Source organism: Puma concolor, chromosome B3 (genome assembly GCF_028749965.1).
Source record: "Puma concolor isolate L17-30 chromosome B3, mPumCon1.1.hap2, whole genome shotgun sequence".
Classification (NCBI taxonomy): domain Eukaryota; kingdom Metazoa; phylum Chordata; class Mammalia; order Carnivora; family Felidae; genus Puma; species Puma concolor.
The window spans coordinates 50,184,938-50,210,817 of NC_141672.1; the positions used below are offsets into that span (position 1 = coordinate 50,184,938).

At 36.6% G+C, this 25,880-nt stretch overlaps 1 protein-coding gene across 1 annotated transcript; it reads left to right on the top strand.

Annotated features, from left to right (window-relative positions):
- The first annotated feature begins 202 nt into the window (after positions 1-202).
- Positions 203-25,497, top strand: SAV1 (salvador family WW domain containing protein 1). Its single transcript, XM_086709783.1, has 5 exons — positions 203-335; positions 3,443-3,886; positions 13,862-14,132; positions 17,846-17,989; positions 24,119-25,497. The coding sequence occupies exons 1-5, from the start codon at positions 242-244 to the stop codon at positions 24,318-24,320; spliced, it is 1,155 nt and encodes a 384-aa protein (XP_086565909.1). The 5' UTR covers positions 203-241; the 3' UTR covers positions 24,321-25,497.
- The last annotated feature ends 383 nt before the right edge of the window (positions 25,498-25,880 follow it).

Sequence of the window (25,880 nt, forward strand, 5' to 3'; positions counted from 1 at the left end):
TGGGCAGATATCCGGGAAGGGACTGACAGGCGACTGAGCTGTGGCCGGCGCGCTTAGCGCCCCGAACATGCGGCAGTCCCTGCGGGCGACCCCGGGCTGCGGAGAGGCGGCGGCGGCGGCGGCGGCGGCTCGGGAGGGAAGGAGGCGGCGGCGCCGGCGGAGGTGGCGGCGGGGCCGACCGGCGCCCTGCGCGGAGCCCTAAAGAGGCTGCTTGGCGCGGCCTGGGGCCTCGTCGACAAGGATGCTGTCCCGAAAGAAGACCAAAAACGAAGTGTCCAAGCCCGCCGAGGTGCAGGGCAAGTACGTGAAGAAGGAGACGTCGCCTCTGCTGCGGAGTGAGTGTCGGGCGGGGCGCACCCACACCTGGCCCGAGCGGCTGCGGGGGGCCAGGCGGGGCTCCCGACGCGGCTTCCCGCGGCTTTTCTTCCCTACTGGTCTCTATGAAATACTGTTCTTTAATGTTTTGTGTGCCCAAAGTGGTGGTCATCGTTTAAAAGCCGATACAGTATAAGAAATTTAGATTAGTCCCTCCTCCGTGGGCCTTCCTAAAAACAACAAACTTTCCTGTCCCCCCATGGCAGAGTGTTGTTTCGTTTTGATTACTGGAAGCAAGAGGTTCTTAATGAAACACTTAGGCTGCCGATTGCCTGATGCTATGGGGGTGAAAGTGATTAGACTGGGGCATACTTTTTCCTCTTCTAGATACTTCAGGATATGCCTTGTGTTTGCAAACATTTCGGGTGTTACTCGCCCGTGCTGGGAGTTGTGCAAACCCGAGTAGAATTCCTTAGCCCTTCTGCTGGATGCAGACATGTGAAGAGGTGACAGTTGACCGTCGCTATTGTAGCCGCTTCCCAAAGCCTCATCAATCCTAGATCTTAGAGAAGCCAAAATCATGTGTATTTGGGTATATTCGTGAGAATTGCTTCAAATAACACCCTCCCCACCCCCACCCCCACCCCCGCCACTCCAAAAAAGGCGAAGTACTGAAAATGATTTCTATCGTATTTTAGGAGAAATTGCCAGGAAGTTTTTTTTTTTTTTTTTTTAATAGTTTGTATTTCTCTCCACCTCCCCATCACTTTTCAATTCAGGTATTTGACTCTCATTTTTCAGCTGAATCTTTTTAATTTTTAATTTTTGCTTGTGTGTTCAGGACATTTGTGAAGTAAGGAACTAATATTTTGATGTTTATACTGCATACTGAGCACTTGTGTAAGTGTACTTTTTGGAAGTTCCTAATAACCTTATGACTTAACCATTAATTACTTCATACTGTAATTGGGAAAGCTGTTCATAGAGGTTCCTAGTATTTATCCAGGATCACGCAGAGAGGTGTGGAGAGCATTTTTTTTTTAAGTTACTTATTTCGAGAGAGAGCGCAAGTCGGGCGCGGGGGTGGGGTGGGAAAGAGAGAGAGAGAGAGAGAAAGAAAGAAAGAAAGAAAGAAAGAAAGAAAGAAAGAAAGAAAGAAAGAAAGAAAGAAAGAATCCCAAGCAGGCTCCGTGCTGACAGCACAGAGCCTGATGTCAGGCTCGAACTCACATAACTGTAAGATCATAATCTGAGCCGAAGTCAAGACAGGACGCTTAACCAACTGAGCCACCAGGCATGGAGCATGTTTTTTAAAAAATAATAACCACATCATCTGCTTTGGAAATTTATTCTTGTATTTGCAGTTCTTTCTTGGTAGAACATCAAAATAGATTAGATGGATGCATCAGTAACCTGAAAATTGATTTTTATTTATTTATTTTTTAAGTTTATTTAATCTGTACACCCAATGTGGGTCTGGAAATCATGACCCCACAAATCAAGAGCTGCTTGCTCTTCCTGCTGAGCCAGCTCGGTGCCCATGAAAGTTGATTTTTAAACCTTTTTTTAGCAGTTTATTTTTCAGTTACATATGCTTTTAGGTTTTTGGTTAAATTTATGATAGGTTGCAGTTTGCTGCAAATAAACTTTATTAAACATTACTTGAAATCATGAAATATGTTTGTCATACTTTTTTTTTTTTTAACATTTATTTATTTTAGAGACAGAGCATGAATGGGGGAGGGTCAGAGATAGAGGGAGACACAGAATCTGAAACAGGCTCTGAGCTGTCAGCACAGAGCCTGACGCGGGGCTCGAACTCATGGACCGTGAGATCATGACCTGAGCTGAAGTCAGACGCTTAACCGACTGAGCCACCCAGGTGCCCCACGTTTGCCATACTTTAAAGCAAATAATGATGTAGTATTTTTTAATTTCATCGAATTTTGAGCTTGCTTATTTGAATATTGATTTTCTAGAGTTAGCTTCTAAAGCTTAATATTAGCGCTCTCTAATTTAATTGTTTACTTAGCTAATAAAAGTTTCCAAATCTAGTTTTCTTTTTGTTATAAAGTTATTTGCTTTCTAACCTGGCGTGTCTAAGCCATGTAAGTTCTGTATTCAGAAGTACTATATCCTGAAGGCCATTGTTCTGTTATCTTTTGTTTTGAATTATAATTACTTGTTCTTAAGGGAGCCATAGTTTGAGGCTTGGCATTTTTGAACTGATTCAACATTTTTGTGCCTCTTTGAAATGAGATCTTTTTATTTTTTAATTTTCATAGCTAACTTTTTGGCTCTCCAGCTTTTGATTAGTGTACTAATGTACTAGTGCCACGTAATCCAAAAGGAAACCAGGTTAATTAAAGTTTTTTTTTTTTTTCTTTTTAAAGGAATTTACCTTTACATGTTTGGGAATGGCATATGTTTTGTTTTATTCTTGAAATTGTGTTTGCTTGAAAAAGGATTTTTGGGAATTTTGAAAATGAACTGAAATCAACAACAAAAAAAATCTTAAATTATACTGGTAATTTTATCTGTTTGTTAGATTGTTTCCTATTTTTACACATTTATTAAATTTTTTTTAATGTTTATTTATTTTTGAGAGAGAGAGAGACAGAGTGCAAGTGGAGGATGTGCAGAGAGAGAAGGAGACACACAACTCAAGGCAAGCTCCAGGCTCTGAGCTGTCAGCACAGAGACTGACTCAGGGCTCGAACTCACAGACTAATGGACTGTGAGATCATGACCTGAGCCAAAGTCAGCCGCCCAACCGAGTGAGCCACCCAGACGCCCCAATTTTTACACATTTATTAATGAGTATTTCATTAACCATAATTAAGCTTACTGACATTTCATCTTGTTTTGTGTGGTGGTATGCAGAATACATTTGATTCTAAGTTTACACATACCCCGTTGATATAAATTATAAGTTCATTTGAGTGGGAAAATATTAATTAGCATTAATTTTTAAATACCCAAGTACTATCTTAAGTCAGAATTTTAAATGTGTGCTTGAGTCCATTGAAATTTTGCATTTTGGGGTAATAGGTGTAAATGAACAGCTTTTGAAAAGTGTATTTAATTCCTTAATGAAGTGGTCATTTTACTCTTTGTTTTATTGTAGATCTCATGCCTTCATTTATTCGACACGGTCCAACAATTCCAAGACGAACTGATATCTGTTTGCCAGAATCAAGCCCAAATGCCTTTTCAGCTTCTGGTGATGGAATAGTTTCAAGAAACCAGAGTTTTCTTAGAACTCCAATTCAAAGAACACCTCATGAAATAATGAGAAGAGAAAGCAACAGATTATCTGCACCTTCTTATCTTGCCAGGAGTCTAGCAGATGTCCCTAGGGAGTATGGATCTTCTCAGTCATTTTTAACAGAAGTTAATTTTGCTGTTGAAAATGGAGACTCTGGTTCCCGATATTATTATTCAGATAATTATTTTGATGGTCAGAGAAGGCGCCCGCTTGGAGATCGTGCACATGAAGACTATAGATATTATGAATACAACCACGATCTCTTCCAAAGAATGCCACAGAATCAGGGGAGGCATGCCTCAGGTAACTTAAAATTACAAATCCTACATTAGATTTATTAATAATTAAAAAGATGCTCTTTTCTGGATTGTTTTGGGAAGCCAACAGACATTCCCAGAAAAATACTTTCCCATTTTGCCAGTTTTGTTAATAATTTGGTAGAATGGGAATGTTAGAGTTTCAAAGAAAGTGGACGCGGACTTAAACTTGAGAAAAGAAAGGTGGATAGGAAGAATTGGGCATGGTAAGGGATAGAACCTACATTGTTTCTCTTAACAAAACTGCTTTCATAGTTCAATAATTATTTCCCAGGTTGGTCAGAAAAACTTCTGTCAAATGGTTGGGTGTTAAGCCTGTGTTTTGTTGATCTTTTTGGAATGAACAAACATATTAGCCATATAATTTTTTTTCAATCTGCTTTCCATGTTTGTTAACTTGGGGATATTTGTACAAGGGGCAGAAGACATAGAAATGCACAATTCTACTTTATTCCTAAAGTACTGGATTACACCAGATAAACTGAAGCAAGAGCTGAAAATTAAACTTTTATCTGATTGTTTTTTTCCTGATAAGTTGTAGGCTTTAAATCTTGACAGTATAAAAATAAATACACGACACATTTACTTTTTAACTCCGGGAACTTCAAACAAGGTGACTTAGAAATAGTTTGGAGCATGAGTGTAGAAAACATTTTATACATTTAGTATTAATCATTTATTTGTTTTCTTTGACCTTCTTGGTATCTGCCCTCTGTGCCCTGTGGTATCTTACTTGGGAAACAAAACCAACATATGCACAATAATCACAGAACGGTTGTTAGACTTTGCAGTACTAAGTACAATAGGGGAGTCAGAAGAGGGGTCAGGGTAGGCTGGAATACTTTTTTTTTTTTTTTGAGAGGGAGAGTTCATATGCCTGTGCATGAGCGGGGGAGGAGCAGAGAGAGTGGGGAACAGAGCATCTGAAGCCAGCTCTGCAGGGACAGCAGAGAGCCCAATGTGGGGCTTGAACTCAAGAACCTGTGAGATTGTGACCTGAGCCAAAGGCAGACGCTTAACCAACTGAGTCACCTATGCACCCCAGGCTGGGATACTTAAAGAATGATTCGTGGAAGAGGTAGGACTTGAACTGCACTTTGAGCTTGGACTTCAGACAGGGGCAGAGGAAGGTCATTTGAGGTGGAAAATTAGGAATAACCTGGTGAAAACAGAGTAGACGTAAATCCAAAGAACTGTGTAGTTCTAGTTTAAAGAAAGATGTGAGGCGGAATGCAGATTTGTGGTTCAACAACAGGCTAAAGGATTTAAACATGAGTCAAATAGAAGCCATCGAAGATTTCAAAAAGACAAGTCATTCAAAAACATGTTTTTAATGTTTATTTTTGAGAGAGAGAGAGAGAGAGTTGAGCAGAAGAGGGGCAGAGAGATGGAGACACAGAATCTGAAGCAGGCTCCAGGCTCTGAGCTGTCATCAGAGAGCCCGATGTAGAGCTCAAAACCATGAACTATGAGATCATGACGTGAGCCAGAATCAGATACTTAACTGACTGAGCCCCCAGACACCCCCAAAAAACAAGTCATTTTATAAGAGCAGTGTGTAAATATTACTAGTTGTACTCAAGATAGATGGCTAGAGAAAAGATAACTGCAGGTACCAGTGGTATGGGAGAGAAAAGGGCAAACCTGTGATGCTTTTGAAGGAAAAATTGAGAATTATGGTTTTAGGAGAAAGTAAATCACTGAAGTTTTGAAAATTGAGGAATAATGGAGAATAGTTGGTAAAAGCAGCTTATTTTGTGAAAGCTGACTTTGGAATCTCATTGGGACATCGAAATTAGAAATTAGAAATTAACATGTAGCATGTTACATTAGCATGTAGAAATTAACATGGTTGAGTGCCTTTTTGATTTTAAGATTTTTTTTTTTTTAAGTAATCTCTACTCTCAACACGGTGCTTGAACTCACAAGCCTGAGACTGAGTCGCATGCTCCACTGACTGAGCCAGCAAGGCGCCCCTGTGCCTTTTTGTTTTTAAAGAGCATCTAGGTCAAAGGATTAGACAGTTGCATGCTTTGGTGTTTATTTTGGATATTTCTAATGTTGAGTAATTTTAAATCTCAGGAATAATTTGTTATCCAACCAAAATAGTAAGCTTTTTAAAAAAACTCATTTTTTTTTTAGAGTTAATAGCTGCTTACTGTAGAAAATTTGCAAGAAGTGGAAAAGTAAAGGGAAAGTACTCATCAGGCCGGAGATTCATAGTGTTTCAGTTAATTTCCTTCATCTTTTTTTTTTATGGAATTCTTTTTTTTTCATATTGTTGTGATTGTACTCTGTATAGTTTCATACCCCTGCTTTTTACTTGAATGAGTTTCTTTTATTTTTTTTCTTTAAAAAAGGTTTTTTTTTTTTAACGTTTGTTGACTTTTGAGAGACAGAGACATTAGCAGGGTAGAGAGAGGGAGACAGCATCTGAAGCAGGCTTCTGGCTCTGAGCTGTCAGCATAACGGACTGAGTCATGGCAGGCCCCCCTACTTGAATGAGTTTCTTAACATTATACACTATTTATGAGTAGTTTTGGTGACTCCACAATCATCCATAATCTTCCATTTGGTGCACGTTTGGAGATTATTATTTTAAATGTTAATGAGGACCTGACCTCAGCTGCAAGCATTTGGGAAGGGAAGAAGTGGGATACATCTGCATTGATGGGACTTGGCCACAAATGGGATATGAGAGATGAGGGAAAGAGAAAAGTCAGATAGGATTAGCATAGCACTTGGCTGCATAGGAGGTGCTGCAACTACAAATGCTTGACTAAATGAATGAGTCCAGAGATTTCACATCTGGAGTCTTAAGACAGTTTTGGTTAGCTGAGGGGTAGCAGGAATAATAGCTTAAAAGAATCTATTTACCATAAATACTTCACACTCATTTTTCTTATATTTATGTGTATTGGAGACATCACTAATAAAATTCCTAACACTTTTCTGTCTAAATATAAGTATTTAGAATTAATAATGCCAAGTTAAAATATTGTTTTAAAATTTTGATTCACAAAATATCATTGAGGAAATACTGCAAGAACTGAATTTCTACTAATCCTCTCTTAGTGGCAGTCTGGCATAGTTTTGGTAAGTTTAAACTTTTTTTTTTTTTTTTTTAATTTTTTTTTTTTTTTCAACGTTTATTTACTTTTGGGACAGAGAGAGACAGAGCATGAACGGGGGAGGGGCAGAGAGAGAGAGGGAGACACAGAATTGGAAACAGGCTCCAGGCTCCGAGTCATCAGCCCAGAGCCCGACGCGGGGCTCGAACTCACGGACCGCGAGATCGTGACCTGGCTGAAGTCGGACGCTTAACCGACTGCGCCACCCAGGCGCCCCAAGTTTAAACTTTTTTTAAAGTTTATTTATTTATTTTGAGAGAGAGGAGAGAGAGAATCCCAAGCAGGCTACACACTGTCAGTGCAGAGCCCAATTCTGGGCTTGAACTCAGAAAACCTCAAGATTATGATCTGAGCCAAAACCAAAAGTCTGACGCTTAACCAACTGAACCACCTAGGTGCCTCTAAAGCATGTCATTTAAACAACAACAAAAATTTTTTTTTAACATTTACTCATTTTTGAGAGCTAGAGACAGTGCAAATAGTGGAGGGGCAGAGGGAGAGGGAGACACAGAATCTGAAGCAGGCTCCAGGCCTTGAGCTGTCAGCACAGAGCCCCATGGGGGGCCCAAACCCATGAACCGTGAGATCATGACCTGAAGTTGGACACTTAACTGACTGAGCCACACCCAGGTGCCCCAAAAATGTCATTAAAAAAATTTTTTTTAATGTTTATTTTTGAGAGGGAGACAGAGCCTGAATGGAGGAGCAGCAGAGAGAGAGAGGAGACACAGAATCTGAAACAGACTCCAGGCTCTGAGCTGTCAGCACAGAGCCTGATATGGGGCTTGAACTCGGGAACAGCAAGATCATGACCTAGGCTGAAGTTGGATGCTTAACCACCGAGCCACCTAGGCGCCCCAAGAATGTCATGAAAAAAAATTTTTTTTGGTGTTTATCTGTTTTTGAGAGAGAGAGCATGAGCAGGGAGGGGCAGAAAGAGAGGGAGACACAGAATCCAAAGCAGGCTCCAGGCTCTGAGCTGTCAGCACTGAGCCCAATGTGGGGCTCGAACCCATGAACCATGAGATTGTGACCTGAGCCAAAGTTGGATGCTCAACTGACTGAGCCACCCAGGTGCCACAAGAATGTCATTTTAAAAAAAGATTTGTGTTTATTAGAGCAGTGATCATATACTTGAGAAATTTCACTTAATAACAGTTTCTATCAGGGCAATAAGATTTAATGCTTTACCTTTTAGGAAAAAAACCAGTTCTTTGAAGGAGTAAGTGTCAGGGAAGGATTAATAATCAATTATTAACCGAGCAGAAAAGCCTAACAGCTGTGTTTTCCAGAAAGAAAAATAATCTGAATAGGAAAAAGTAGCTGGAAGTTTCTTGAATTTATCCTGAAAAGACTTGAAACTTCATTATATTTTCATGATTTATGCTGACAAGAGTTCAAGGAATGTGAATGAATGGAAAGGAGAAAGTTTGTGGGAGGATAAAGATGTGCTATAGACAGATTTATTTCCACAACTTTAAATTTTGATTGTTTTTCTAATGTAGTAAACATTAAAAAGATGTGGAAGAAAATAGTTTTGTAATGACTTAATGAAAGTAGTATATCCTGCCAATTACTTAGACTTTCAGGAAACACCTTATCTCAAGGGTTAACTTTATGTTACTGTATTTGGCAGAAGCCAAAAACAGATTGTATAAGGTCTCAAAGAGGTTTAGGGCCTAGCAAGTTCTCTGTTTAGCTGCGAAATTTGACCTTTAATGTTTTGGCCAATGTACTGGTCAGGCACCCAATCCATGTGCCAAAGGAAGGAATTCTACTGTTAACAGGAAGTCTTTAGTTGGGATACTAATGGCAGACTGAATTCCTTTGTTTTGCATTTAAATAATTTAGTTCTATACAGGTTTAAGTAACAGACTGCTAAAACATTTATTTAGAAAAAGAGCTTGCACACAAGGGAGGGGGGAGGGGTGGGGAGAGGGGGAGACTTTTAAGCAGGCTCCACACTCCCTGCAGAGCCTGACAAAGGGCTCCATCCTATGATCCTGGGATCAAGAGTTGGACGCTCAGTTGACTGAGCCACTCAGGCGCCTCAAAACTTTTATTATTTATTTATGTATTTTAAAATGTTCATTTTTTAATGTTTATTTTTGAGAGAGAGAGAGAGAGAGAGTGTGTGTGTGTGTGTGTGTGAGAGAGAGAGAGAGAGAGAGGGAGGGAGAGTGGGGGAGGGGCAAAGAGATAGGAAGACACAGAATCCAACGCAGGCTCCAGGCTCCAAACTGTCAGCACAGAGCCTGACGTGGGACTCAGACTCACGAAACGTGAGGTCATGATCTGAGCCACGCTTAACTGACTGAGCCACCCAGGTGCCCCAGTGTTCATTGAGAGAGCTCATACGCAAGCGGAAGAGGGACAGAGGATCCCAAGCAGGCTTTGTGCTGACACCAGAGAGCCCGATTCAAGACTTGAACTTATGGACTCAAGTTACCAAAATTGAACTGAAAAGTGTCAGACTTTACAAAAAAACACTGAAGTTAAGTTTACTCCAGGAAATGCATAAATATTTAGTGAACCTAGAATCATCTTTAAGGAGATGTAAATAATCTTTAGGGATACAACTTTATTTGTAATTATTTTGCAGAGGAGGAGAAAAAGTAGTTGGCTTGGTTCAATGCTTACATCTCTTTATCAACGTCTTGATTATAACATGGGCTGTGATGTTTAGTATTTTTTACCCTGAAGCCTGTGGACCTTCCTTAGAGTTCAGATTCCATTTTATTCTCATATCCACTACAAAATTAGCAAACCAGAATTTTTGAGCTTTGTCTATAAGGGCAGATTTCACAGATACCTGCCAGCTGTAAATTCTTTGGCGGCATATCTAATAAATCTTGGTGGAGAGACAAAAATAATATCCTTGTGTTATCCTTTATCCTTATGTATGGGAAATAATGTATTTAGCATATGAGTGTTTTACTTCATATAAATGGAAGGTGTTTATATGAAATGGAAGTTATTTTGAGGATTATGAATGCCACTCATTCTTTTCTGAAACTAATCGAAATAATGGAAAACTAATTTTTTCCTTGTATCTCAGAAACAAGTTATTTTTCCACTGATTGAGTTCAAACTTGGTAGCTGCCTTTTTCTTGTATTAATGGTAGTCATATTTTTTCTTTGAAGAATTACAGTTGATCTTTTGTGTGACACTTTGTTAGTAATAAATTCGTCATTTGACCATGTACCAACTCTGTGGTTTTGGTAAAATAACTTACTTGAATCTTTGTTTCCTCGTCTGTAAATTGGTAGTGATACTACTACCTTAGAGTTATTTTGTGTATGAACTACTTCATTTGGAAAAGGCCAGGGACAGAGGAGACACTAGTAATTGTCAGTGCTCATTCCCTTTGTAAGAGTGTTAATGTGCCCTTGCATGCTTTTTTCAGATTTGGCATGTTTGGTTATTGAAGTTTCAGCATTCTGGCTGAACTTAGAGTGGGGGGTCTCATGTGCTAGAGCTTGATACAGCTTTTTTTCCCTGTCTGCTAGACCTATTTTATTGCTAGGAATGTTTTGTTTTAAATCTGTGGTTTTGAGTTATTTTGTACTGTACATTCTTCTCTCAATGGGTTTTATAAAATTATCCCAAATAGTTTGAAAAAAAAAATTAGTGCACATAATACTTTGAGAAAGTATAGGTGGGGTGTGTCATGAAAAGGTTAGGAATCATGGTTTAATATGGCATTGGTAAAGGTGATGAGCCATTTTGGAACTTTGTGGACATCTTGGCTCCCTTATCAAATTGTTGCATTTAGTTGTCATGTTTCCTTAGTGTTCTTTGGTCTATGACAACTGTTTATTCCTTTCTTGTTTTTCACAACCTTGATAGTTGTGAGGAATACTTGTCAGATATTTTGTGGATCATCCTTCAGTTTAGAGTTTGTCTCCTGTTTTTCTCATGATTAGACTGGGATTTTCGTTTTTGGAAAGAATGCCACAAAAGTGGAATATCCTCTTAGTGTCAAATATAGGGAGGTGTACATGATATGTATATGACATTACTGGTGATAACTGACATTCATACTTGGTTAAGATTTGCCAGGTTTCTCCATTGTAACAAACATTGCATGTTTGTACTTCCATTTTTTTGTCTTCATCTTTCTTTCCTGAGCATAGCTTTTATCTTTGTTGTCTTACCATCCTATCTTTGGGGTCCTTGCTTTTCCTTGTGATCTTCCTTCAGAGAGTTGATTGCTTCCTCCTCTTTTTCTTTTAATTAATGGGAGAATATTTAGTTGCATTATTTTCCCCCTCTGCTTTGGGACATTTTTCTGAATGTTCATTTAAATAAATTTGTACCTTTTTGAAGAACTCTTTAATTTTTCTTAAGAATTGATGTTGTACTGGTCTTATTATACATATTGAATAAATTAAGTTTTTATTTGCCAGTTGTTTGAAATCTCCTCCTATGATTGCTAGAGATGGAAGCATTGTGGAAGGTTGTGGAGGGAAAATGAGAAAATACCAGAGTAGTATTTTGGGCGAACTAGTTTTTCACAGTGCTCTCTTCTTATCTCTATTTCTTTCTTTACTGTTCTTACTCTATCTCAGATATTTTTGGCAGTTACTACATGTATATTGAATCTAAAGGTTATGCCTCTTTGTTTTTTAAAGTTTTTATCAAGATAATTGTAGATTCATATGCAGTTGTAAGAAATAACTTAGATCCTCTGTACACTTTAGTTTCCCCCATTGCTGAACACTTTGCAAAACTATAGTATAGCTAAGATGTTGACCTCGGTACAATGCATCCATCATGTTCAGATTTCCCTAGTTTTACTTTACTTGAACACTTTGTGTGTGTGTGTGTGTGTGTGTGTGTGTGTGTGTGTGTGTGTGTGTAGTGTAGATTGTGTATTTCACCACCATAGTAAAGACACAAGAGTTCTGTCACCACAAGGATCTTTTATGTTTGCCCTTTTATAACGACACTCACCTCTCTTTCCAACCTTGGCAAATAATCACTCTTCTCCATTTCTAAAATTTTATCATTTCACAAATGTTCTATAATTATACAGCATGTAACCTTTTGAGATAGATGGGCATTTTTCACTCAGCAAAATTCCCTAGAGATTGATATAAATTGGTGTATGTATCATAGTTCCTCTTTCTATTGCCAAATAGTATTCTGGGTTATATATGTATCAGAGTTCATTTAACCCATTCACTTATTGAAGAATCTGGGCTGTTTCCAGTTTTTGCCTATTATGAATAAAGCTGCTTTGAACATTTGTATACAGGTTCTTTTATAGGTTACACTTTCAGCATATAAGAACTCTGCCTAATGTAAGGTCACAAAAATTTATCCTCCTTTTTTTTTCTTAAAGGTTTATAGTTTTACGTTTTATGCTTAGGTATATGATCCCTCTTAGGTTTATAGAAGGTAGAATGTATAGATTAATTTTTTTGCATATAGATGTCCAATTCTAACACCATTTGTTGAAAAAACTATCCTTTATCAAATTGTCTTTTCATCTTTGTTAAAACCAATTGATAGTGTATGTGTAGGTATATTTTAGGATTCTTTGTTCCATTGATCTGTTTGTCCTTTGCCAATACCACGCTGTTTTAATTCTTAAGTCAGGTAATATAAGGGGAACCTGGCTGTCTCAGTTGGTAGAGCATGTGACTCTTGATCTTAGGATCATGAGTTTGAGCCCCACCCTGGGCATAGAGATTACTTTAAAAAAGAAATCAGGTAGCTTGAATCCTCCAACGTTGTTCTTATTTTTTTTTTTTTAATTTTTGGCTCTTTGGAGCACCTGGGTGGCTTGTTGGTTAAGTGTCCAACTTCACCTCAGGTCCTGATTTCATGGTTTGTGAGTTTGAGCCCCGGCATTGGGCTTTGTGCTGACAGCTCAGAGCCTGGAACCTACTTCAGATTCTGTGTCTCCCTCTGTCTACCCCTCTCCTGCTCAATTTTGATCTCTCTCTGTCTCTCTCTCTCTCTGAAAAATAAACATTAAAAATAATTAAAACAAAATTTTTTCTTGGCTTCTGTAGTTCTTTTGTCTTTCCATATACATTTTAGAGTCTGCCTATTTCTGTCTGTATCTATAAAACTCCTGCTGGACTTATGAGTGGAATTATCTTAAAGGTCATTTCAGGAAGAATTGGCATCTTTATGTTGAGTCTTCCAGTCCATTAATATGATAGGTCATCTTTCAGTTCTCTCATCAGTGTTTTGTAGTTTTCAGCATACAGATTCTTCATGTAATTTGTTGTCTATATTTTGTTTTATTAATATGTAAATATTTGATTTTTTGGAGCTATAGTAAGTGGTATAATCTGTTTCCAGTTGTTGCTAGTATACAGATATTTAATTGATTTTTGTGTGTTGACCTCATATGATGCTCCCTTGATAAATTTACTTAATGGTTCTAGGGCACAGCTAGATTATATTTAAATAATCATAAACCAGAAACAGTTTTACAAATTTATTTTTGCTGTTTTAGGTGAGATGTCAAATCTTAAATCTTGAATGGGGTGAAATTTTATTTTCCTCACTTTTCCTTTAGCAATATACATACTTAAGTAGCTTTGCTAATAGCTAAATGTTTATATAGCCTGGTGATGGAGGCATCAACCAAAAAAAAACTAATTTCAAAGAGGAAATCTAGTTTCCTCCCTTTTTTGTAATTAAACATTAGTAATACTGGCTAGTTTCATGAAAATTTTTATTTATAATTATGAAATCATGGATTTTGGCCAGAGTATAAGCAGGATAGTTGATTTTGTAACTGTTTCTCATATGGCATATTTTTTAGCTTTGAATAATTGTTCTGTTCTTTTTCTCTCTTTATCCTCAGGAATTGGGAGAGTTGCTGCTACATCTTTAGGAAATTTAACTAACCATGGTTCTGAAGATTTACCTCTTCCTCCTGGCTGGTCTGTGGACTGGACAATGAGAGGGAGAAAATATTATATAGATCACAACACAAATACAACTCATTGGAGCCATCCTCTTGAGCGAGAAGGACTTCCTCCAGGATGGGAGCGAGTTGAGTCATCAGAATTTGGAACCTATTACGTGGATCACACAAATAAGAAGGCTCAATATAGGCATCCTTGTGCTCCTAGGTATAGTTTCACTTCTGTTTTTAAGTTTTTTTATTGAGGTTATCTAATGTTAGATTTTGAATTCCTATTTTCGTTAAAGAGAAAGGCATCCTGAAGTTTGATATTTGAAAGATTTATTTTTAAAAGTTTATGACATTTTTCTTAGGACTTAGATTCAGTAACGGTTTTAATAATTAAAAAAAAAATTTTTTTAGGGGCACCTGGCTGGTTCAGTAGAGTGTGCGACTCTTGATATGGGGGTTGTGAGTTTGACCCCCATGTTGGGAGTAGAGATTACTTTCAAATAAAATCTTTAAAGACAAAAAACAAGGGATGCCTGGTGGCTCAGCCAGTTAACTAGTGCCTGACTCTTGATTTCGGCTCAGGTCATGATCTCACAGTTAGTGAGTTCAAGCCACGCACCAGGCTCTGCACTGACTGTGTGGAGCCTGCTTGGAATTGTCTCTCTCTCTCTCTCTCTCTCTCTCTCTCTCTCTCTCTTTCTTCTTCTTCTTCTTCTTCTTCTTCTTCTCTCTCTTTCTGCCCCTCCCCCAAGCACTCACTCATTCTCTGTCTCTCAAAATAAGCTTTATATATATAAAAAAAACTTTTTAGACAAACTCAAAAACACGATCATTATTCTTATGATCAGATTTTGCTTTAATATGCCAGTGTTTAGATTGTAGATATCCAGAAATATAAATAAATAAATAAATAAATAAATAAATAAATAAATAAATAAAACATTTATCTATTTACATTTCAATTTCTATAAATAATACAGACCTTCCTCCTAGTGTGTCAAAATATTCTTCTGAATTATAACATCTTACTGTTTTACTCAGTTTCTGACACTTGTGTTCTGTTTCTTACTGTTGTGAGGCAAGAAAGTGAAAATTGGAACTGTACAAAACATCCCAGATCTTTTTAATAAATTTAGCCAGTGAGGAGCACCTGGGTGGCTCAGTCAGTTGAGCATCTGACTCTTGATTTCGGCTCAGTTCATGATCTCACAGTTTGTGGGTTGAAGCCCCATGTCAGGCTTTGCATTGAGAGCACAGAGCCTGCTTGGGATTCTCTCTCTCCCTCTCTCTCTGCCCCTCCCCCACTTGCCCTCTCTCTCTCAAAATAAATAGACATTAAAAAAATTTTTCTAATAAAAATAAACAAATGTAGCCAGTGATCCTTTGGGCTTATCCTGTAGATCTCATTTATGGTCAGATTTCTAGTCCTGTGACTACTGTAGCCAGCTGTCACATGTGACTCTTGAGCATTTGAAATGTAATTAATCTAAATTGAGGTATATTGTGTGTAAATGTAAGATACACACTGGATTTCAAAGTACATAAAAAGCTAGTATTAGTTTACTAATGAAATTGAAAATATTTCCTGTTAACTCTCTCTGAACCATAAGATTTAAAATGGGTAGAATATCGTCAGCATGTTGATAGATGTTCCTTAATATCTAGCATAACGCAGATCTTTGGTGATGATAAACTTTGGCATTTTTTAGAACCATTAAAATTGTTGTGAAAATAGATTTTAATATCACCTAAAAAACTAAGCTTTATCATTATTATGTTATTTTAATCATTTTACATATTTGGATTTATTCAACTTTGAAAAGTTTTTTTCCCCAGTGATTCCATTTAGTGACATTCAATCATTGTTTATTGAACAAATGAAATTGTCATCCTTTCAAAAGAGGCAGACTGGCCACTCTGCCTATTTTGGGCTCTGGTCCCTTCACCTACTCTCTATACCATTTCAGGCAAGCTGCTGCCTTCCCTGGACTCCATTTTCAGGCCTATGTCATGGGGGTAATTTTGAGTCTCCCGCTTCTACCTGATCACAGTTCCCACCCAAGAGCAGGGATGAGTTCCACTTATTCCTGCTGTGTCCCAGCGTCCAACACAGAGACAGGCACATAGTGGGAGCACAGTGATGTTTGTTGATGAATAATGATGGGAAATGCGAAAACAAACAAACAAATAAAACCGAAAAACCAAATGTGATGACAGATTGCTATCGCCTGGTGGCAGAAGACTTTGTGGTCCTGACAACCAGATTTGGGAGTATATTGAGCTGTTGTTTTTTATTTTTTTTTTAAGTTTATTTATTTTGAGAGAGAACAAGGGCACATGCATGTGCAAGAGCACAAGTGGGGGAGGGGCAGAGAATCCTAAGCAGGCTTTGTCCTGAGGCTCACGCAGGCTCCATCTCACGACTTTGAGATCATGACCTGAACCAAAATCAAGAGTCGGATGCTTAACCTACCAAGCCACCTTGAGCTGAATTTTCTGTTTGTCATCAGTAACTTTTACTATGGAATTGTTAATTTACAAAGTATTTTCACAATTTGCTTCTCTTAGCAACTCTGTAGACATTAAACAGGAGAGAATAAACACCTTTCTTAAGCTCACATAGATAATATTAATAGCTGTTTATCTCTGTTATGCTAATCTATATACAAAACTCTTGACTTACATTAGCTCATTTACTGTTGAGAACAATCATCTTTGGTATGAATTTATTCCAAATTTACAAGTAAGGAGGCTGAAAGTTAGAAAAGTGAAGCAGTTCTGCCTACATTCATATAACTTGTAAGGTGCCCAACCTGAGGTTAAAACCCTCCAGGCATATTTGACTGCAGAGCCGCAGTTCTTTTCCACCTCCCAGTTGCACTATCAAGGGATATTTTACTTTGTACCTACTTAGAAAGAACAGATAAGGATAAAACACAATACCATTTGGATATTGATCTTTATTTTTTTTTTTAATTCAAGTTAACATACAGTGTAGTATTGGTTTCAGGAGTAGAACTCAGTGGATATTGATCTTTAAATTGTTAATCACACTCTAACATTTATTTTAATCCTAGTTTAGTATTGTAGTGACCTTTTCTGGTATACACATAAATATTGATGTTTGGGGCAGGCTCTTCTGGTTTTGTCTCCAATTCTGAAATAGATCATTTTGACCTCCCAGATTTCTGTCTTTAGCCTTCAGGTGGTTCAGTATTTTTCCTTACCATTTTCCCATATAACAGTTCTCTCCCCACTTTGCTGTTCTCTCTGTCCAACCCGTTAGGCCATTAGAACTAATTAAAAGCATGGTCTTTTTTTTTTTTTTAAGTCTCTGTGATTTAAAATGAGTTCTAATCAATTCTAACTTTGGTAAGTTGATAAATGCAGAAAGGAAATACTACAGTTAATGTGGATATTTCAAGCCCAGTCCTCACTCTTACAGTACTACATATTCCAGACCTTCTTTTCAGCCTGAAGGAGGAAGAACATATCCATTCTCATTTTGAGAGAAACTACCAACCTTTCCAATATAAATGTATAGCTAGTTACTAGTTATTACTGAAAATTATAATTCTAATTTTAAGTTTCTGTTATGAAGGTTATAATTTATCTCCAGATTTTTTATGGCCTCCTTTGACATTCCTTGAAAAGACTAAATACTAGACAGAAGAAATTTCTTAAACATATGTAAAGATTTAGTTTAGATTTCGATCTATCACTAATGACCTGTTATTTTCCTGGAGAAGGTGGATTTTACTCCTCTTCTGGTATAGTAAAAAACAAAAGGCACATCTCTGTTTTTTTATATGGTAGAAGGAGTTCAGTTTAGGCAAGAGGCACATTGAAAAACATCAAATAATATTCTTTATAATTTCTTGTTTAGATTTAGAGCCTTTATCCTGATGAATGTTGATTCTTTTTTCTTAGTGTACCTCGGTATGATCAGCCCCCTCCTGTCACATATCAACCACAGCAAACTGAAAGAAATCAGTCCCTGCTGGTACCTGCAAATCCGTACCATACTGCAGAAATTCCTGACTGGCTTCAGGTATATGCTCGAGCTCCTGTGAAGTAAGTGAATTTATAGCACAGAGTTTTATTGAGGGGTGAGCAGTAGCACCTTTTTTTTTTCTCTTAATAATATTGGGCTTTTAACTAATATTTTACTTGAGGAACAGCTATCACAGGTTATAAAGTTTAAAGATCATTTGCTACAAATACAAGTTCTGCAGACATTTATTAAATCTTTCTTTGTTCGCAGACCTGGGCTATATTAGGGATACACTAAGGAGCTTACATTCTCATAGCGGGTAGATTAACTTGTATATAAGTGATACATACCTTGTGATAAAAGTAAGGACCCAGGTAAGTCCTGGGTACAAGGAAGAAACAGCAGGATACGAGGGTGTTGAGGAAATAATATATGTAGTGGCTGTAAGTTCTGATATGAGATTATTTGAGTTTACTGATACTTTTTAGCTGTGTAACCCTGTGCCAGAGTACTTAACTTAGTTTTATCTTCTGTAAATTGAGGATAGTAATAGTACCTATTCTTAAGGTTATTAAGATTTCAATAAAATAGTGCATCTAAAGTATTTTTTATGAACAGTACCTTGTACATTGAGAGCTTAGTAAAGATGATGATGATGATGCTGCTGCTGCTGCTGATGATTGGGGGCAGAGGTATAGAAGAGTGGTCAAGATTGGTCAGGAAGGAAACTAAGTCTGATTTCTGGCTCCATCACCTACTTACTGAATGACCTTGGACAAGTTCCTGAACTTAGAATTAAGTTTTTTTCTTCTACTGAACTGTGGGGGATAAATGATCACATTTTTTTTTTTTATTCATAAATGATCACACATTTTATTTTATTTTATTTATTTATTTATTATTTTTTTTTTTTTAATTTTTTTTTTTCAGTTTTTATTTATTTTTGGGACAGAGAGAGACAGAGCATGAACGGGGGAGGGGCAGAGAGAGAGGGAGACACAGAATCGGAAACAGGCTCCAGGCTCCGAGCCATCAGCCCAGAGCCTGACGCGGGGCTCGAACTCATGGACCGCGAGATCGTGACCTGGCTGAAGTCGGACGCTTAACCGACTGCGCCACCCAGGCGCCCCAATGATCACACATTTTAAAGCACATGGCATGGTGGCTGCCTTGTGTAAGCACTTAGTATGGTTTCTTACTATGGATTGGAGCTAGTAAAGCTGCACTGAAGAAGAAAATGCTAGGTGGGCCAGTTTTTAAAGATGTCTGTGAATTTGCCAGGCTTAAAGAGCCTTTCTCGTCTGGGAAAATAGAAGTAGGTACTAGGTCAGTAACCCAATGTGATAAGATTAGTAACACTGGTATATACAAAGTGCTATGATTTCAGAAAAGGGGGTGTTTGAAAATAAATAGTTATTAATTATCCAGTGCTTCCCATGTATCTTAGGGTGCTAGTTTTTATGTATGTTATCTCATATAATCTTTCTAAAACCATTTTACAGGTTAAAAAATATTAAAAAATGGAGGCTTTATCGCTGCTAAGGTCATACAACTATTAAGTGGCAGATTTCAGACTTTTATCTCTAGTTACAAAGATCATGCTCTTAATTTTTGTAATTAATAATGCTCTGATTTAATAAATTATTACATACTGAGCAGCTAATAAATTCTTGTTACTTGTCTAGGCATTTCACACGTAATAATTGCATGTACTTCTAACAACTCTGTTAAGATAACATTTAGTTACTTGTTTTTGTAGTCTTATTCTTTATTTCTTTTTTGTATTTCAGAAACCAAAATTATCAATATAAAATAGCCCAAAGAAGAGTTTTAGAGAGTATAAGATGATTGGGCAGTGAATTTGGGGAAAAAAAATTAAATCTTTGAGATTCAAGTGAAAGGAATGTAAAACCTTTCATATATATTTTTTGAAATAGTAACTTTTAACCATACTTTTGAAGGATGATCATTGAAATAAAATTTGCAGGGGGTTAAGCCAACTCTGATCTAAATTTTTGCCATGTTACTCTGTTTTACCAACCGTGTGTGCATCTGCATTCAATCATGCATATGTGTATGCCTTTAGCCTAGAGATTTTAGAAGTTATTTTTCTTGCTTAGAGCTGTTTGTTTTTATTATCTTCTTTTCAGGCTTTTCATTTGAATAATTGCTAGGTTACCTCAAGGATCTCATAATTATTTGATCATGATTCTGCTCATTTAGACCACATTAACATTCTCATAAAGTTATTGGCCTTTTATTATGAACTATTTATTAATTTTTGGCCAACATAAACATTCTTCTCAGTCTGTAAATTCATGGGTGTTAATCTGTGGTCTGATATGGAGACAAAACAATCTTGGAGGGTCTTTTTTTTCCCCCTAAGTCAAATTTAAGCCTTGATAACGTAATTTTTTAAAAGGTTTTAATTATAGATATTATTTTGCAGGATATAAACAATACTTTTCAAAAGTTTGGTTTTAGGTTATTTGAAATTAGGTACCTAATTATCCATAGATGTTTAGCTTGGTTTGGTGCCTGGGCTAACCTACTGAAGCCTCTTTATCTGATTGTATCTATACAGTATAGGAATGGAATAAGGAATAATAGCAGATGGACTTTTCATCCCTTTTTCCCTCTTTTTTTCACTCTTGGTATCAGTTGACCTATCACTGTGTACAGCCTTTGTTCATATGCTAATATTATGTCCTACAGAATATGCATATTTATGTGTTCCTTAAGTCTGGAAGAATATGTGCCTGTTAAATTTTGTTATTTCTGGGAGTTGATAAGATCGAGGAGGGTTATTCTTCCTACTTTATGTTAGTTCTACTTTATAATCATCATTAGGAATAACAAAAAAAGCTCTCCTTTTGGAAGAAAAAGATACGTAAGTGAAATTCCTTGCTTCTTATGAAAAGAAACAGACTCCCAGAGATCATAGCCCTTTCAACTCTGGTTCTGTGAGCTAGCTATAAAACTTTACGAAATTAACAACTTAGTTTTTTTTTTTCCCAAATAGGTCAGAACTCTCAGAATAGGCCAGACTGAAACAAGAGAGCAAGTACTTCTTTATGGCTTAAAAACTTAAGAGTGTTAGGAACCTGTTACTTTTTAGTTGGTCCAAAATTTTTGTCTCTAAAAAGAATGGAAATAGTTGATATTGTTCTATCAACAAAGGATGAGCTGTTCTCTATGAAGTAGATAATGGAGACTCATTTACTTATCAAAGGAGAGGTTTTAGCCAAAAAACTACCATCTTTTCTCCTTTTGTTAACAGTTGCCAATCTGATTTCCAGAAATTTAAAAATTCTGTCTCTAGCAGTAATTTACCAAAACAATTTTGCATATACTTCCAGAATTTGACTTAGATTGTTCCAAATTTTTATTGATGAATTTTAGTGAAGTTGTTTTTTTTTTTTTAATGTTTTTACTTATTTTTGAGAGACACAGAGACAGAATGTGAGTGGGGGAAGGCAGAGAGAGACAGAGACACAGAATCCTAAGCAGGCTCCGTGTTCCGAGCTGTCAGCACAGAGCCCGATATGGGGCTCAAACTCACAAACTGAGATTGTGACCTGAGCTGAAGTCGGATGCCTAACCAACTGAGCCATCCAGGCGCGCCCCAGTGAAGTTGTATTTCTGAGGCTACTCAGAAGTCTGTAATGCATCATATAGCTGTAATCAAGCTGAACTCTAGAATAAGTTATAAGGTTTAATATATAACAGGAAAAAGCCATCAGGAGCATATTTACTTTCCATTGTTCCTCATACACACGTACCTCAACACCAGTCCGAGCATCACCTTCGCATGGACTGTATTTTATTCCTTACGGCTTGGCGGTCCTGCAGTGTTGTCTTGCCCCAGCTCTGGGTGTGGGTAGAAAGGAAGAATGTTACAGGCAGGACAGGCACAATGAAGGGACATAGGCTGCATGTCCCTGGAGCTGGAAGTAGTAGGACTTTTGGCTTCTTAAAGACAGCATTCCCTGGAGTATGAACACAATTTTTTGGTAGGACGACAGCAATTGATATTTGCATGTGTGAGTTATTTATAAGAAATTACTTGAATAGAATACTGCCCTAGGAAAAACAGCAAAAAGAGAAACTAAGTATAGGCTACTGAAGTAGTTTACAGCCTATTTTCTGAATGATTTACCTATATATTATATAAGTGACTAAAAATTAAGCCTGGGGAATCAGATAATTTGGCTAGTTAAGAAGCAAAGAATGGAAAATATTTACTTCTCCTAAAAAACAAAACAGGCATATTGGGAAGTTTTATATGAGAAGGGAAGTAACGCCATAGAAATAGCAAGGGGGCAAGACTTTGGATTGGGAATTGGCAAATTGCATACTTTTCTCATCTCTGCTCTTCTGGAGTGCTTTTTCTTCTTCCCAATGGATTTTCTGTAATTATTCTGATTTTGTTGTTTCTACCCTTAATCCTGTTTTTGATGCTAAATGCGGTGATTGGGAAGTCAGAAAATTGTGTGAAGCTATTTTTTTTCCTTTTTTCAAAATTTGAATGCTTCTAGAGTGATAGTCCTATCTTAAAACAAGTATGATACTTACTAATTTATCCTCTCCCTTCTATTTCCTTGCTAGAAAGTACACAGATGATAAATGAGCTTTAATGTTATTATAGTTCCAACTGTCGTCATCAATTTAAGCATCTTGAATCAATAGACATTGCTGCAATGTCCTTTAGCTATGGAATTCTGACCTGAAGCGTTTTTTTTTTTTTGTTTGTTTGTTTGTTTTTTTTTTTGCTAGGAATCATGAATTTGTCTCAAACAAATAAGATCTTAAGCTACATGCATGGCAGAGGTTCTAGGAAATACCTTGTAACTGTTATTTCATAGAGGCTCATTGAGTATTTCTTATAGTATCTCTCTTATTTATATTGGAGTTTCCCACTAAAGAGAATATAAAGCTTTCTACCAAGTATACCTGTTAGATTTGCAGCACTCAAGTAATTAAATGGGTAAATTTAGGATCCCACAAGATATATTTACCTTGTGGTTCTGCATATTGTGCTCCTGGGGTTCATGGTACATGTACCCAAGTTGTACAGAAATATGTCAGTGTGGCTCATATTGACTGCTCATTATTTGTTTACGGTTTCCCTTTTTAAAAATATATTAGATGATACTTTTGGAATAAGATGGTAAGTGAATTACCAAAGAATCATTGGGTAGGAAATGTAACTATTAATAATAAATTTACTAGAATTTACAATCAAAGCTTCCTATTGTATCTGTTGTGCAATATGATTTGAGAAGAACTTCAAGTTCTTTGTCTAAACTTAACATTAAAAACTATTACTCTCCACCTTTCTGATTTTTTAGTCACTAAACAATCTTGCAAGAGAGATATACCCTCTTTAGGTTTCAGTTTTTTCATCTGTAAAATGGGGAAATTGGGAGTAGAGTGATGGCTTCAGGTCTTTCAATATAGAGTGTAAATTACTCCTTTTTATTACTTACTACTTCCCTCTCAGTATGGGACCAACTTACCATTGAAGGACTAAAAAACCTTCTAAGATATAGTAAATACAATCTTACAGGAGTCCTTCTCCACACACTTCTACAGTATACTTACTCTCATTTTGAAAATAACTTATTCTTCCCTTTCTGATTGAGTTTTTCTGTTTTAATAGTGTATACTCACCTCAGGAAAAAAGCCCACAAATGATGGTTCCTTTTCATTCTCCTTTTAGTTCCTTGTTTACTGTAGTGATAGCATTCTTCAGAAAGCTCTATCAACACTAATGACACAGTGACTTTGCCCAGTTTTGTATATTATTTTCAGGCATAATGTGGTCTACAGCATTCTTAAGTCCTGATGATTAACTTTAGATGAACTTACGAACAGCAATAGCATGTGTGTTTTTCTGAAATTACAGAACCACAGTGGTCTGAAATCTGTGTTAATTGTTGTCTAATGTTACCATTAGAATAATTGATAAAGATTAAAGAAATGGGTATTTTTTAACTTAAATTGAAACGAAGTAGTATCAGCAGTTTTTTCCTCTCCCTAAAAAGATAGTCTGTTTAAATAAGTTAACAACTCACTTATTTTTAATTAAAGCTTATGGTTTGTTAGATATAATAAAGTTGATCTTTATAAAAATAGATTATTTTGTTGCTGTCAATACCTGTTTCTGTATGTGTTGTGAACATATGCATGATTATGTTTTAAAACAGATATGACCACATTCTCAAGTGGGAACTCTTCCAACTGGCTGACCTGGATACATACCAGGGAATGCTAAAGTTGCTTTTCATGAAAGAACTGGAACAGATTGTTAAAATGTATGAAGCCTACAGACAGGCTCTGCTCACAGAGTTGGAAAACCGCAAGCAGAGACAGCAGTGGTATGCTCAACAACATGGCAAGAATTTTTAAGTTAAATTTTTTTTAAATAAAATTTAGGTTTTTGTAAGGGCTTTAAAATATTTTCACAGATAAAAAACTGCAAACAAGTACTTTGGTTAATAAAGGCAACTTTTTTGGAAATGATAAAATTCTAATTTTACATGTATTTTGTTATTAAAAATATTATTTTATTGAGCAAAAAAATGTTTATCATTTAAAAGCCAACACAGCAAACACTTCTAAAACGCTATATATTAGAAACTGCTTTGAATATTCTCAGTGGAGACAAATGCAGCAAGAAATGTGATTACAACCAGAGAGTAAATAGGAAATGATCACTTGGTAAACTCATACAGCAGCAGTACATTTCTTTAAAAAACAACCTATGCAGTATTTGAAAACAGATGTGTACTGCTTTAATGTGGAATATTGTCTGAAATCAGATGGTTTAAATATTATTGCATAGTTTAAAATGCAAAATAGGATTTGGGACCTTAATTGTGATATATTTCTATATATAATGCATAGGGTTCACCTCCTCCCAAAATGGAAAGAAAGAACCCTTTTAAAACATGGTAAGAATGTATTTTTTGGTATGAAAGGGTAAAAGGCCTGTAATCTTTTAGTAATAAATTTAGGCATAAGGCCTTAGCCTGTATGGGAAACTCAGAGTTGCTATCATTTCCTTACTTTTGACCAGGGCCCTTGGAGCATTTAGGAGCATGGCTCTGATGAGACAGTGCAGGGTTCCGGACAGCACATAGCACACTGCCATCTCAACAGACTGGGTTGAGCTGCCAAAAATGACAATCAGGGACTCGTCAAGAAATCTTGGTCATTAAATTGATTTCACGTATCTTCTAAGAGTTTGTCACAGAACTTTAAGATCACCATTTCCCTCCCAGGTTTTTTTCCTTTTAATACTTACTAAGATATTGTTCATAATTAGTGCAGTACATTTGACTACAGATAAATCTATGGCACTTTTAGCCTATAAATCTCTAGAATTCTGTGAATTTCAACATTAGTTGAAGTAGCTCTTCAGTTATATTTACCTGTGTTGTAAATATGTAAATATATGTTTAGGTAATCTTCCAAAATAGAGCACTCCCAGTTACCAGTGAGTTTGAATTGATAAAATGTTGAAAATGTTAAATGTTTGGTTTTATATAACAAGCTTATTAAATATATTTTTGTGGAAATTAAATGTGTCGTGTTTGAATCCATGTCTTTTACATAGTGCTGCAAATACTTGATTTTTCCATTCAGAAGGCCCAAAGGCAAAGGAAGCGGTATAATGAAAGGGACATTGAAAAAGGAAAATATGTAGTGGGATGTTAGCAGTTGGGAAAGTTATCTTTCAGAACATGTAATCAAACTTTTCAAATATCTTATGAACTCTCACACAGTCTTCTATCTTCATTGTTCTTTCCTGTTACTACTTACTTTGTCTGACTATTTATTTAATTATTTAATTAAACTTAACCATTTCTAAGAAAGTTAGAAATTACTGTTTTAGAGCTCCCAGATTATAGAATCGCTGGTTTAAAAGAACTGAAAGTTACCTTAAAAGGGATTAGTGGATTAAAG

Excerpts from the sequence above, each read along its gene's own strand:
- SAV1 (XM_086709783.1), top strand. The coding sequence starts at position 242 with ATGCTGTCCCGAAAGAAGACCAAAAACGAAGTGTCCAAGCCCGCCGAG. Across the intron at positions 14,133-17,845 it reads AGGCATCCTTGTGCTCCTAG|TGTACCTCGGTATGATCAGC; the intron begins GTATAGTTTCAC and ends CTTTTTTCTTAG. Across the intron at positions 17,990-24,118 it reads TATGCTCGAGCTCCTGTGAA|ATATGACCACATTCTCAAGT; the intron begins GTAAGTGAATTT and ends GTTTTAAAACAG.